Source organism: Bubalus kerabau, chromosome 13, assembly GCF_029407905.1.
Source record: "Bubalus kerabau isolate K-KA32 ecotype Philippines breed swamp buffalo chromosome 13, PCC_UOA_SB_1v2, whole genome shotgun sequence".
Lineage (NCBI taxonomy): Eukaryota > Metazoa > Chordata > Mammalia > Artiodactyla > Bovidae > Bubalus > Bubalus kerabau.
Genome location: NC_073636.1, coordinates 78,487,115 through 78,501,005, shown reverse-complemented (window position 1 = coordinate 78,501,005; position 13,891 = coordinate 78,487,115). Strand labels below are relative to the sequence as shown.

Here is a 13,891-nt window from a genome sequence, read left to right as displayed (position 1 = left end):
GTGGCCATGGTTGCAAATCTCCATAAATATATATAAAAAAAACCCATTGAATTATACACCTTAAATAAGTAAATTAGGGACTTCTCTGGTGGTCTAGTGGCTAAGACTCCACGCCCCCAGTGTGGGGGACCAAGGTTTGATCCCTGGTCAGGAGACTAGATTCCACATACTTCAACAAAGATCAAAGACCCCACCTGCCACACTCAGACCAAACCAATCAATCAATAAATATTTTTTAAAAAATAATAAATGGGTAAGTTGTATGGTATGTCAATTCTGTCTCAATAAAGCTGTGATTTAAAAAAAAATGAGAAAAGAAATTTAATTAGCTACTTGGGTTGATGCATTTGGCCCAAGGAAACCATTTCAGGTGGTTTGGGGCAGTAGCACAGAGAGTATTGCTTTACTTAAGACTTAGTTCTCCCATGAGATGGCCTGTTGTAGGGGGAGAAAAGAGAACACCCTTTCATGCACGGATAATTGATGCCATACATCTCCTTTTAGGCTTCCTTATACTGAGTTCTTTGGCGGAGTGAGCGGCTTAACAGTAGAACAGTTTCGGAAGATCAACGGCTTTCCTAACGCGTTCTGGGGGTGGGGTGGAGAAGATGACGACCTGTGGAACAGGTATTGCCCTTCTTCTGATGTCTTCCAGAAACACTCCCTTAGGCTCTCCAGACCAGCACTGTCTAGTAGGAATATGATGCATTAAGCCATGTATTTAATTTTCAATGTTCTAGTAGCTCTATTTAGAAAGATTTAAAAAAGGAAAAAGGTGAAATTAATTTATTATATTAATAAAAATATTTTAACAATTATACTTACTGCAGTATATCCAAAACAATACCATTTCAACATGCAATCCATGTAAAATTTATTTAATATAATATTAGAGATATTCTACATTCCTTTTTTTTTTCTTACTAAATCTTAGAAATCTGGTGTGTACTTTACACACATAGCCCATTGCACTGAAACCTTCCCAAACCAGAGGTCAGATATGAGTTATATTTATACAGATTTATCCATGCCATCAGGTAAGGCTCATATTTTAAGTTTGTAGGAACAATCTCATGTGTGAGTAGTGTCAAATAGTATTTTTGTACAGTAAGTAAATAGTAGGGGCTTCCCTGATGGCTCAGCAAGAATCCACCTGCCAGTGCAGGAGATGCCAGTTCAATCCGTGGGTCGGGAAGATCCCCTGGAGAAGGAAAAGGCAACCCACTTCAGTGTTCTTGCCTGGGAAATTCCGTAAACAGAGGAGCCTGACGGGCTACAGTCCATGGGGTCACAAAGAGCTGGACACACCTGAGCCACTAAATAGCAGCCCAGCAACTATGCCATTTTTACATAAGGGATTTGGGCATTCTAGGATTTTAGTAACTGCAGGGCGGGTGCTGGAACCAGTCCCCCCACGTGGAGACTGAGGAACGACTATATATCACAATGAGAGTATAAGTGGGATTCAGAGGAGGCTGGTAAAAATTCAGATAATACAGAAGTGTATAAACAAAAGGGGCTTCCCTGGTGGCTCAGCGGTAAAGAATCCACCTGCAATGCAGGAGTCGTAGGAAATGCAGGTTTGATCCCTGGGTTGAGAAGATCCCCTGGAGGAGGGCATGGCGACCCACTCCATGGACAGAGGAGCTTGGTGGGCTACAGTCCATAGGGTCGCCAAGAATTGGACACAACTGAAGTGACTTAGCATGCACGCACGCATATAAACAAAAGAGTGTAAGTCCTAAGCCCCATTGTTATCCTCTTTCCTTCCCAGGAAGTAGCCATTTCAACAAGCAGTTTCTTTATAGTTCTTTCCATTCATACATAAACAGCCCAGACACATCCCTTCTCCCCTTCTAATCATGTCAATACAGACAGCCATTTCATTATTATTACATTTATGTGGTATTTCCTTGTGTAGACAGACAGCAATTTATTTTTAATCCTCTCCTGTTGATGAACAGTGTTGTTTAATTTTGAGCATCTTTTGTTCACATGTGCAAATATTTCTGTAGGTTGATTTCCTGGTCGCAGAACTGCAGAGTCAAGAAGTAAATGCACTTTTAAAATTTTGATAGTTATTGTCTGATTTTCCTTCAGAAAAGATTGCAAAAGTATTGTGACCAACAGTACATAAGCATACAAATTTTCTTAGCGCACCACCTGCTTTTGGATATAAATGACAATTGAAATTTGTGCCCCATTCCAGCACAGCAGCTCCTGGACAATTCTTTCTCGGTTTGTTAGGTAAAAATGGCATCTCATCCTTTTAATTTGGGTTTCTTAGGAACCTGGTGAGGATGAGCAGCCTTTCTGTACTGGTTTGACTGGTTTCTGAATCTAGCTGGGCTCCCCTAGGACATCTGTTGGGAGAAGGCAGTGGCACCCCACTCCAGTACTCTTGCCTGGAAAATCCCATGGACAGAGGAGCCTGGTAGGCTGCAGTCCATGCGGTCGCTAAGAGTCGGACATGACTGAGCGACTTCACTTTGACTTTTCACTTTCATGCATTGGAAGAGGAAATGGCAACCCACTCCAGTGTTCTTGCCTGGAGAATCCCGTGGACAGAGGAGCCTGGTGGGCTGCCGTCTATGGGGTCGCACAGAGTCAGACACGACTGAAGCGACGCAGCAGCAGCAGAACATCTGTTCTGCTGGCTCATCTTGTTCTTTCTCCAGCTCAGCAAGGAGTCCCCTCAGGCCAGGAATGTGTGACTGGTTTTCCCCAGCACCCCCACACAATTCCAGGCACACAGTAGGCATTTCATACATAGTTATCAAATGAGAGGGAGAACACATCTTCACCCTGTCAGCCCTCCACACCCGCGGGTACTGAATTTGAGGATTCAACCAACTATGGATTGGGGGGTGGGGTGCGGAATTCCAAAAAGTTCCAAAAATCAAAACTTGTTTGCTCCCCGCAAGCAACTATTTACATAGCATTGACACTAAAGGTGATTTAAGGTCTGCTGGAGGATGTGTGGGGGTTATATGCAGATACTATGCCATTTTGGGCTTCCCAGGTGGCTCAGAGGGTAAAGAATCCACCTGCCAATTCAGGAGACATAAGAGACACAGGTTCAATCCCTGGGTCAGGAAGATCCCCTGGAGAAGGAAATGGCAACCCACTCCAGTACTCTTGCCTGGGAAAGTGTGTGGACAGAGGAGCCTGGTGGGTTACAGTCCATGGGGTCACAAACGAGTCAGACACGACTTAGCGACTAAACAGCAGACAAGCTGACCCGGGGGGCATGTGTGCACCTGTCTGCAGGGGGGACCCACATGGTTGCACCTGTCACTGAGACCCCATGTCAAACCTCGGGAATTTTTAATTTCTCTTCTTTTTCAAAACTTTTCATTTTGTAGACTTCTTTTCTAAAACCATGAACTTATCCAGAGGGAAAGTGACTTGAATATATAGATGCCTTAGAAGCACTGTTGTTCAACTTGGTGTTCCTCAGCCTTGGGATAGGTTTGGTCTCACCTGTCAGACTTGATCATTTTACCCATCTTCTTTGTCTTGGACAGAGTCCAGAATGCAGGCTATTCTGTGAGTCGGCCAGAAGGTGACACAGGGAAGTACAAGTCCATTCCTCATCACCATCGAGGAGAGGTCCAGTTTCTTGGAAGGTTGGTGCAGTTTGTTTATTCCTCATACAAAAGTCCTGTATTTCCAGGGTCCTCAAGCATTGCAGTCCCTGGGCTTGCTCCTCATCCCTTCCAAGGTCTTGTTCAGACAGCTGTTTGAGAATTCCTGTTTATTACTCACGTAAGTGTGAGGCAGGTGTTTGGGGGCAAAATGATACTATTGGTGAAAAATGTGATTGTAAGATCTTTTAAGGAAATCACTCCTTCTCCTTAAGCTTTGTAGTTGTCTGCGCTGTAGCCTTCAGGGAGTTGGAGAAAAACCCATTCGGGTCAAAGTCTGTGTAACTCACGCTCATGTGACAGAGTTTGGCACCCTCTCTGCGAGCTCAGTTCTGGAAGGGTGTCCCTGAGCCTCTGTGCGGCTGCAGCTGCTGTATCGCCCTGTACACCTTCAAGGAAAAAACTCCAGGGCAGGCTGAGCAGAGGCGAGTGCATGGCGTGCATCTCCAGGTCCTCGGGAGTGGCTCTTTCTGTCTTTTGTTAATTGTTGGGAGGACTGTCCTCACGACAGTCGATCTGACTGCATGAACTGTTTTCCTGGGGAGTAAGAGGGCACTGAATACAGACAGAACTTTCTCGTCCCCCCATTTAACATCTTACCTCCGCTTCCCCGCCCAGTGAGGGATCTCGAGCGAGCCAGTTAGGATTGTGAACCTCGGTTTCCTCCTCTGCCGAGGGGCAGGCGCATTAAATAAAGTCCAGCAGCTCGCGTGAAATAGGAGGTGTTTCCAGTTCTGATCATGGCGCGCAGCCTGGAGGAGCCGAACGGCTGATGACCCGCCCTGCGGGGCCGGGCGGGAGCGTGGTCTCCCCGGGTTGTGCTGCTCGGCCCCTCGCTCAGAGCCGCCCCCTGTGCCCCCGCTTCACAGGTACGCTCTGCTGAGGAAGTCTAAGGAGCGGCAAGCGGTGGACGGCCTCAACAACTTGAACTACTTCGCGAACGTCACGTACGACGCCTTGTATAAAAACATTACCGTCAACTTGACACCCGAGCTGGCTCAGGTAACTGAGTACTGAGAGGAGGAGGAACAGTCGTTGGCTTCCCCCACCGCCCCCAGACAGCAGCCCGCCGACGCGTCTCGGGGGCGCGCGCCACAGAGGAAGAGAACAGGAAACCCAGCGCCTCCTGAAGGATCACAGGGTTCAAGGAAAAAAAAAAATGTGAACAGAGCACACGCACAAAAACGCCTTCCCCGTCCGGACCCGCCGGGGTGGAGGGAGGCGCCCGGGAACTGACCGACGTCTGTCCTGCTGCCCTCCTCCCCGGCCTCCCGCCCCGTCTCAGCCACGGGCCTCCACAAGCTGAACCGGAACCGCCCCGGAGCCTCTTCCCCCGCGAGAACGGCCTGGGCAGCTTCTTGGCCTCCAGAGCAGAGAGGCAGACCCGCGCAGGGCAGCTGTGTTTTAGGAAGAGCAAAAGGAAACTCCACACAACCATCCTTCTACATCTCTGGTGTTCCCTCTCTCTCTCTCTTTTTTCTAAATTACCTGCTTTGGGTGGGGATTGAGGGTGGAGGGGGAGGGCTTGGGGAAGAGAAATAGACATGCAACAATCACTTCTTGAAGAAGTATAATTGTAAATAAGCCATGTAAAATGCCTTTTTTTTTTTTAAATTTAATTTTCTAGCTGGCTCCAACTCAAACCGAGGGTTTATATATCAGATCCTGTATTGGTTTGGCAGATGCAGGAACTCGGCTAAAAGGGAACGACAGCATCTCCCCGGTTGCTGTCACTGTGGAAGGGAGTGGATATAGAGCATGTCACAGCAGAACAAAACAGCCCAGTCATTATCACCAGTGGCCAACTTCTTCTGCCTCACCTCCCGTCCCCTTTTCCAAAAGCGTTGCTCTTGACTTTGGTTTTGGTTTTCTATTCCCTGTTGGGCAGTTCTTCCCAGTCCCAGCCTTGTGCTGAACAGGAAGCTGTGTTAGGATAGTGCTGTCCTGCTTGAAGCAAACCCTTCGGGTGGGCCCACTGCATACCGCTGGATCTCTCACCTTGGTGTCTCATCCTTTCCTCGGCATCAGGAGAGAGTGGGGGTGTTGGTTTTTCCTACTTTCTGTTTCTCTCTCTCTCTTTCGCTTGCTCTTGTGGACCGTGGCCACAGTTTCTGAAATCTGTGCCTAAATTACCAACCAGCTTCAACGATTCCTCTGAATATTCCCCTTTTTGGTTTCTGGAAAGCTTTTTGTGTTTTTTTTGGTCAACATTATTAACTAGTATTGGGTTGGCCACAAAGCTCACTTGGGTCATTCTGTGCCATCATACGGGAAAGCCCAAATGAACTTCTTGGCCAGCCCAATATAGAGAATCATGAGCAACTGAATGATGTGGAACTTAGCCAGGGAGCAGGTGGCACTTGTGTGCTGCGGGTCAACTGGGATCCAGGCTAGACCAAATCAGAGCTTTGGGGTTAGCTTAACAAAGCTGCCGGACAGACAGACACAGGAGCCCACATGCTCCTTTCACACCCCCATGTGCTTTTTTGAAGTCAGATTCTAAATTGCATTTGAATTTGTGCCTCTCTGTTTCCCTTGAGCCAAATCCCTCACCTCATAGTCCCCTTTGGCTCCTGCAGAATTCTGAGAAATACCAGGTTTCCCCCATCCTTTTCCATAAAACATATTTATGTATCCATACTAAAGAGTACTTTCTGAAGAGTACTTCATAGTTTTTTTTTTTTAATTGCCTTGTTTGCCTTCAGTTTCCTTAATTTTCATGGTTTACATGGATGTGTGTGTAGGGGCTATATTTGTGTATATACACGTGGGTTGGGGTTTTTGCATGTGTGGGTTCCATGGACGTATGATCCCCACAAGCTGTGGGAGTGATTGGCCAGGCCTTGTTTTTTTAATGTGTGTTTTTGTTCTTTCGAAGAAGAGGTTGCTATTTAGAAAAGAAACCGCATTGCAAAGCTCTTACCAGCTCATATGAGAGAGCAGATTCCTGCCCTTGAGCACGCTGGTAAGTTGTTATCATAAATGTTTTAAAAGAGTTTTGAGCATTTCATGCTTTAAAAGACCTTCACAGGGAATATGACACACGAAGTTCTTTTGGTTTTCCTTTGACGTAAGGTGCATAAAGCAATAAAAATTTCTTTCCCCCTTCCTCCATGCGCCCCCCAGGCCTCGTTCTGGCCTGGCCTCTTCTTTCTCTGAGAGCTGTGAGCTGCTTTCAGTGTGACAAAATTACGATGTCCTTTGGAAGAATTTGCCAGGGCAGACTGATCATTGGTCAGGGATGGCCCGTGTTTGAAGCCTTTCATTAGCGTATTTGCCATAAGAACAAATGCTGGCAGAAAGCTAACAACACCTAATTTGACAAAGAAAATGCTGGCTTGAGGACAAAAGGAAAAAGTCTTTTCAGGGCTGGAAGTTGGGTGACTTAAATCATCTTGCAATCATGTGTGAGTTTGTTTTATCTGTGTGAAATCTCTTACTGTGCACTGTTAAATCTTTTATCCACTAAACTAAGTGGGGAAACATAAAAGAAAAAATAAAAAACCGCAGCCAGCCCCACGTGCTGTTGATAGCGTGAAAGTATCATGTTAAACAACAAGAACCAAGTGTGACCTTGCGCGTATTTTGGCAGCTGAAATTCCTTAAGGCTACCAAACGGATGACCCCTTAAATCAGCCTTGTCTTACGATTGCAGTGTGCAAGGAAAAGTCTTCTTTCACGCTGATTTTTTTGGCGGGGAGGGAGTGTCCACAAAGCTATTCATGTTGACAACACAGGGCCTCCCCTAAGAGCCGCTCCACCAGACACCTATAGCTGAACGACAGCCACGTGGACTGATGGTATCCACTCACCAATGACGATGACATTGAACTAGCTTATTTCCATCACTACGATTTTTTGAGCTTGCTCTTATGTTTTAAGAGGTGCCAGGGGTACATTTTTGCACTGAAATCTAAAGATGTTTTAAAAAACACTTTTCACAAGAATATAGTCCTTTGTCATTACATTATTTACTCATGTGTTTGTACATTTTTGTATGTTAATTTATGGATGATTTTTTCAGTAAAAAATACATATTCAAGAACCAAACCTTGGTGGTCGTCTCTCTTTGTCCAGGACAGTTTGACTTCTTAGAGTCTTGGCCTCTGCTTTAGCCGAGCTGACCTCAAGGTGGTCCTGAGAGAAATACTGCAACCGAAGCCCTGCAGTCAGGCCAGTTGAGTGAAAAATGCTGCTGATGTAACCAAAGCATTGAACCCCCTGTGCTATGGGGCATCCGCCCACACTTGGGTCTTCATTCAAGAACTGGCCCAGGAAGGGGATTCCCTGGTTAGGATTTCAAGTTTCCACTGAAGAGGCCACAGGTCCAATCCCTGGTTGCAGAGCTAATATCCTGTGTGCCAAGTGACCGCAACAGCAAAAGATTTAAAAAGGGGCTTCCCTGGAGGCCTGAGCTTCCCTGGTGGCTCAGATGGTAAAGAATTGCCTGCAGTGCAAAAGACCTGGGTTTGATCCCTGGGTTGGGAAGATCTCTTGGAGAAGGGAATGGCAACCCACTCTGGTATTCTTGCCTGCGGAATCCCACAGACAAAGGAGTCCATGGGTTCGCAAAGAGTCGGACACAACTGAGCAACTTAACGCTTTTATTTTCCCTGGTGATCTAGTTGTTGACTCCACACTTCCACTGCAGGGAGCACAGTTCCCTGATCCCTGGTCAGGGAACTAAAATCCTACGTGCCCAGAGGTGTGGCCAAAAAAAAAAAACAAAAAGGAATTGGCCCAGGTAATGCCCATCAAGTCAAATCAGACACCTGGAGGGATGGGGGGGTCGATGGAGTTTGCCTCCAGAAGGTCCTCGGGCCAGTCCAGAGTTTGCTGTCTGTCTGTGCCTACTTGGAGGTTGTGATCTTAGCTTCTTTTTGTTGAAGGTTTACTGCTGACTAATATTCTGTAGAAAGTTCTGTGTTCAGGTCCTAGGGATATAACGATTAGCAAAATAGTAGGTCAGCGGCCTCCTAAAGCTTACCTGTCCATTTCTCCTCCTGCACTCCTGATGGAAGGTAGGATTTAAACGACAGCACAGTAAGTGCCATAAGGGAGGTAACTACAGACCGTGAGTGCATGGTAGGGAAGGCATCCCCGAGGTGCAGCAGGTGAGCTGAGCCGAGGTGAACAGGCACCCTGGTGAGGAGAGGGCAGAGAGAGCAAAGGGCACAGCGGGCAGTGTTGGGCTGGGGCAGTGGACAGGGCCAGACTGCAGTGCAGGCCCTGTGAGCCAAGGTAAAGCATTTGGGTTTGATCTTTACAGTAGTGGGTTCAAGCATTTCCAGTAAGCAAGGCTGTGTGATGTAAAGTGAAAAAGAAAACCAGGGAAAGTGTTAGACACTCAGTCGTGTTGGACTCTTTGCGACCCCATGGACTGTAACCTGCCAGGGTCCTCTGTTCATGAGATGTCCCGGGCCAAGAATACAGGCGTGGGTAGACATTTCCTTCTGCAGGGGGTCTACCCCACCCAGGGATCGAACCCGCATCTCCCGCATTGCAGGCGGATTCTTTACCGTCTGATCCACCAGGGAAGCTGATGTGATGTAAGTAGAGGGTAATTTGAACAGATGGCTGGCAGCCGGGAGAATGGCATATTATAGAGGAACAAAGGAGACATAAGGGGACCGACAGGAGAATGCCGTCCTGGTGGGGGCGGGATGTGTGGGATGGAAGGATGCTGACGTCATCCAGGATCCAGGCGCACATTGCTGTTGGGGTGGAGGGATCCACTACTGGCTTCCCCACTTGTATGGACGGCAGGGCCATTTTCATGAGACAAGGGCACTGGACTTGGACCAGTTTCATGACGAAGATCACGAGATCAATCACGAGTGTGTTGACTTCAGGGAGTTTTGAGAAAACCAAACCAAAACAGCTAACAGGCTCTTCTACATTTGCTGGTTTGGGTGGCTCAAAGGAATGGTCAGGACCACAGATGGGTTTTCATGTCTCTGGACTAGGAGGTAAGTGAAGATCCTAGCAGACTACCGTCCACGGGGCTGCAAAGAGTCGATCACTACTGAGCATGCGTGCAAGGAGTGGGTGAGACTGCTTAGCGAAGGAGTAGGACAGGATGGGCAGAGGGAGAATAGTGTGGCCTTGACCCAGGCCTCTAAGATCTCCGTTAATAACAGTTGGGAAGAAGAGATTGAATGAGCAAGGCAGACAGGAAGAGTGGTAGGAGGAAAACAGGAGTGGCCAAGACAGGAAGGTCAAGGGAGATGTTCAAGGCAGTGGTCAGCAGCACTGCATGAAGCAAAGAAGTGAAGCAAGATGAGGCGTGAAGATGAATGATTATCAGTGGGGAGGATGCTGGTCCAGGCCAGAGCCAACTTGCTGAATTGAGTCTGCGAGGGACGCCACCCTGGAGAAGACCAAGAAAGGAGGAGATGGAGTACCAGCAAATGCAGGCATTTCTTGAATTTCATGTATGGGGTTGAAAAAAGAAGGCTGGGGGCTGGAGGAAGTATGTGAGGCTCAGGGCAGGCCTTGATTTTCCAAGAGAAACTTGAGTGTGTCTTTGAACCCTAGGGAGATGCCCACCTAAGAAAGGTAGTTGAATATACATGAGACAGAGAATAATGCAGCAGGAATGCTCCTGAACTAGTAACAGGTGAGTGAGACCAAAGCAAAAGCCCAAACCAGGAGAAATTAGAAGTCCTTCCAAGCCATCTCCAATAAGCAAACACCCTGTGAAGACCTATGTTGCTATTAAAAAGGATCCAGTCCAGTAAGTCACCAGAATCGGAATTCAGCTGAATTGATCTCTGGTTCTACCACTTCCTCCCCACTGAAAGTTTTTTTAATTTAGGGGAAGTCCAGTTGTAAAAATAGTAGTTCCCATTTATTGAGCACTGCTTCTGTGCCAGGGTCTGTGCTAATTAAGTGCCTTTTGCCCTCTCAGCCTTCAGACCTCCAAGGTGAACTCTGCCCTTTTTCAGAACGTGGTTTCTCAGTCTCGCCTCTGGACCCTGACCTTTGGGGGCAGATAATTCCTTGTGCTAGATGGGCCAGGGAAGGAGGGTTGGCGTCCTCTCTGCAATGTAGCTGCACTGTGGCCTCTACCGTTTAGAGGCTCGTGGCATAGCATGCCCTGCTTCCAATTGTGACAACCAAAAATGTCACCAGACATTTCGAGGAGACCACAGGGAGAGCAAAATGCCCCAGCTTTGAACCCCTGCTCTAGAGTTGAGGAACGAAAGCCACTTAAAGCCACCGCTTGCCTGAGGTCACAAAACTAGCCAATGGAGCCCCCAGCATTTCAACCCCATGTGGTTTTTACCCCAGGGTGATTGCTCTGAACCCCCAGGCTATTTCTGATGCAACTTCTTTTTTTAGTTCTTGCCTAAATACTCTTACTAGCTTTTGTTCACAAACACACCTCACAGATATTTTTATTGTAAAAGTAATGCCTGAACACATATTTGCTAAAAAGTTTTATAAACTCCCTTTAGGTTAGCAGTTTAGCTCATGTCTATATGCACCTGTATACCTATGTGCAAGTATAGGGAGATAAAGACAGGTATATTTTTAAAGAAATATAAATTGTAATTACTTTGGGCTTTCTATCTTACTGTTTCCTGGAGATCTCGTCTCTATAATGAAGAGCTTTCGCACATAAAGTTCAAATACCACCTCCTCCAGGAAGCGGTGCATGGGCACCCAGTCTGCAGTGCCTTGGGCCTCACTCACCTTTCTTTTGCTTCTCAAATTTCCTACTCTGAATCGTACTGTATGTTTGTTCATGCTTTGTTCATTGACTGCCGACCCCACTCCAACATAATCCCCGTGAAGGTAGAGACTGTTGTTCCCTGCTCTAGCCCAGGCCTGGCACATAGTAGGTGCTCAATGAATACCTGTTGAAGGAATGAATGAACAAATCCGTATTATCTCTTTGAATGGTTGCATGTGGTAACCTATCATATGGATGGGTGTGATTTATTTAGCTCTTCTGCTCCTGATGGAAGTGGCGGCTGTGTCCAGTTTTCCACGGTCACATTATATCCCACAGTGAACAGCCACACATAAATTTGGGTGCACCTATGTAAGCAAAGCCAAAGAATGCTCAAACTACCACACAATTGCACTCATCTCACACGCTAGTAAAGTAATGCCCAAAATTCTCCAAGCCAGGCTTCAGCAATATGTGAACCGTGAACCTCCTGATGTTCAAGCTGGTTTTAGAAAAGGCAGAGGAACCAGAGATCAAATTGCCAACATTCGCTGGATCATGGGAAAAGCAAGAGAGTTCCAGAAAAACATCTATTTCTGCTTTATTGACTATGCCAAAGCCTTTGACTGTGAGGATCACAATAAACTGTGGAAAATTCTTCAAGAAATGGGAATACCAGACCACCTGACCTGCCTCTTTTTTTTTTTTTTTTTTTTCTGACCTGCCTCTTGAGAAATTTGTATGCAGGTCAGGAAGCAACAGTTAGAACTGGACATGGAACAACAGACTGGTTCCAAATAGGAAAAGGAGTACGCCAAGGCTGTATATTGTCACCCTGCTTATTTCACTTATATGCAGAGTACATCATGAGAAACGCTGGACTGGAAGAAACACAAGCTGGAATCAAGATTGCCAGGAGAAATATCAATAACCTCAGATATGCAGATGACACCACCCTTATGGCAGAAAGTGAAGAGGAACTCAAAAGCCTCTTGATGAAAGTGAAAGTGGAGAGTGAAAAAGTTGGCTTAAAGCTCAACATTCAGAAAACGAAGATCATGGCATCCGGTCCCATCACTTCATGGGAAATAGATGGGGAAACAGTGTCAGACTTTATTTTTCTGGGCTCCAAAATCACTGCAGATGGTGACTGTAGCCATGAAATTAAAAGACACTTGCTCCTTGGAAGAAAAGTTATGACCAAGCTAGATAGCATATTGAAAAGCAGAGACATTACTTTGCCAACAAAGGTCTGTCTAGTCAAGGCTATAGTTTTTCCAGTGGTCATGTATGGATATGAGAGTTAGACTGTGAAGAAGGCTGAGCGCCAAAGAATTGATGCTTTTGAACTGTGGTGTTGGAGAAGACTTTTGAGAGTCCCTTGGACTGCAAGGAGATGCAACCAGTCCATTCTGAAGGAGATCAGCCCTGGGTTTTCTTTGGAAGGAATGATGCTAAAGCTGAAACTCCAGTACTTTGGCCACCTCATGCGAAGAGTTGACTCATTGGAAAAGACTCTGATGCTGGGAGGGATTGGGGGCAGGAGGAAAAGGGGACGACAGAGGATGAGATGGCTAGATGGCATCACTGACTCGATGGACGTGAGTCTGGGTGAACTCTGGGAGTTGGTGATGGACAGGGAGGCCTGGCGTTCTGCGATTCATGGGGTTGCAAAGAGTTGGACACTACTGAGCGACTGAACTGAGCTGATGTAAGCAGGTCAACTTGAGAGTCCAAAAAGTGAAATTGCTAGGTGAAGGGTTTGCATATTTTAGATGTTGATGGAACACACCAAATTGTCCTACAAAAAGGCAGCTTGGGGACTCCCCTGGTGGTCCAAGTGGCCAAGACTCCAAGCTCTCAATGCAGGGGGCCCAGGTTCAATCCCTGGACAGGGAACTAGACCCTGCATGCCACAACTAGAGATCCTGCGTGCCACGATGAGATTGAAGATCCCACGTGTCGTAACTAGGACCTGATGCAGCCAAATAAATAAATATATTCTTAAAAGCATTTTGGGTTAATCCTTCTACCATCTATGCATGGCCATGCCCTTTGTATCTTGGTGTGTGCATGCTAAGTCGCTTCAGTCGTGTCTGACTCTTTGCAACCCACAGGTTGTTACCCACCAGGCTCCTCTGTCCATGGGGTTCTTCAGACCAGGACACTGGAGTGGGTTGCCATGCCCTCCTCTGGTATCTCCCCAACCGAGGGATCCAACCTGTGTCTCTTACCTCTCCTGCGTTGGCAGGTGTTTGCTTTACCACTAGCACCACCTGGGAAGACCATAATCCCGTGAAACTGATTTTGTGTGTGAGATGAGATAGGGGGAAGGGCAGATTTTTTTTTTTTTTCCTGAATGGACTGTTAATTGTCCCCATAACATTTGTTATAATATGTAATTTCCTCATTTTTTGAAATATGTCTCAGACATTAAATTCATTAGCAAGATTCTTGCATTCCACCAAGCTCTTTGTCTCATTCTGCTTTACATGGTTTATATTTATCCCTACAATATATTTTAATGAGACAAGTGCCTCTCATTTTCCATACGCTCCTCCAAACT

General features: G+C 46.6%; 1 protein-coding gene across 19 annotated transcripts in view; it reads left to right on the top strand.

Annotated features, from left to right (window-relative positions):
• Positions 1 to 7,697, top strand: part of B4GALT5 (beta-1,4-galactosyltransferase 5) — a 77,088-nt gene extending 69,391 nt beyond the window's left edge. For all 19 annotated transcript variants that reach the window (XM_055545260.1, XM_055545265.1, XM_055545270.1 and 16 more), the window contains 3 exons: positions 505 to 627; positions 3,528 to 3,629; positions 4,517 to 7,697. In XM_055545260.1, coding sequence (XP_055401235.1) covers positions 505 to 627; positions 3,528 to 3,629; positions 4,517 to 4,664 — 373 coding nt within the window. In that variant the 3' untranslated portion in view covers positions 4,665 to 7,697. The remainder of the gene's footprint in view (positions 1 to 504; positions 628 to 3,527; positions 3,630 to 4,516) is intronic.
• The last annotated feature ends 6,194 nt before the right edge of the window (positions 7,698 to 13,891 follow it).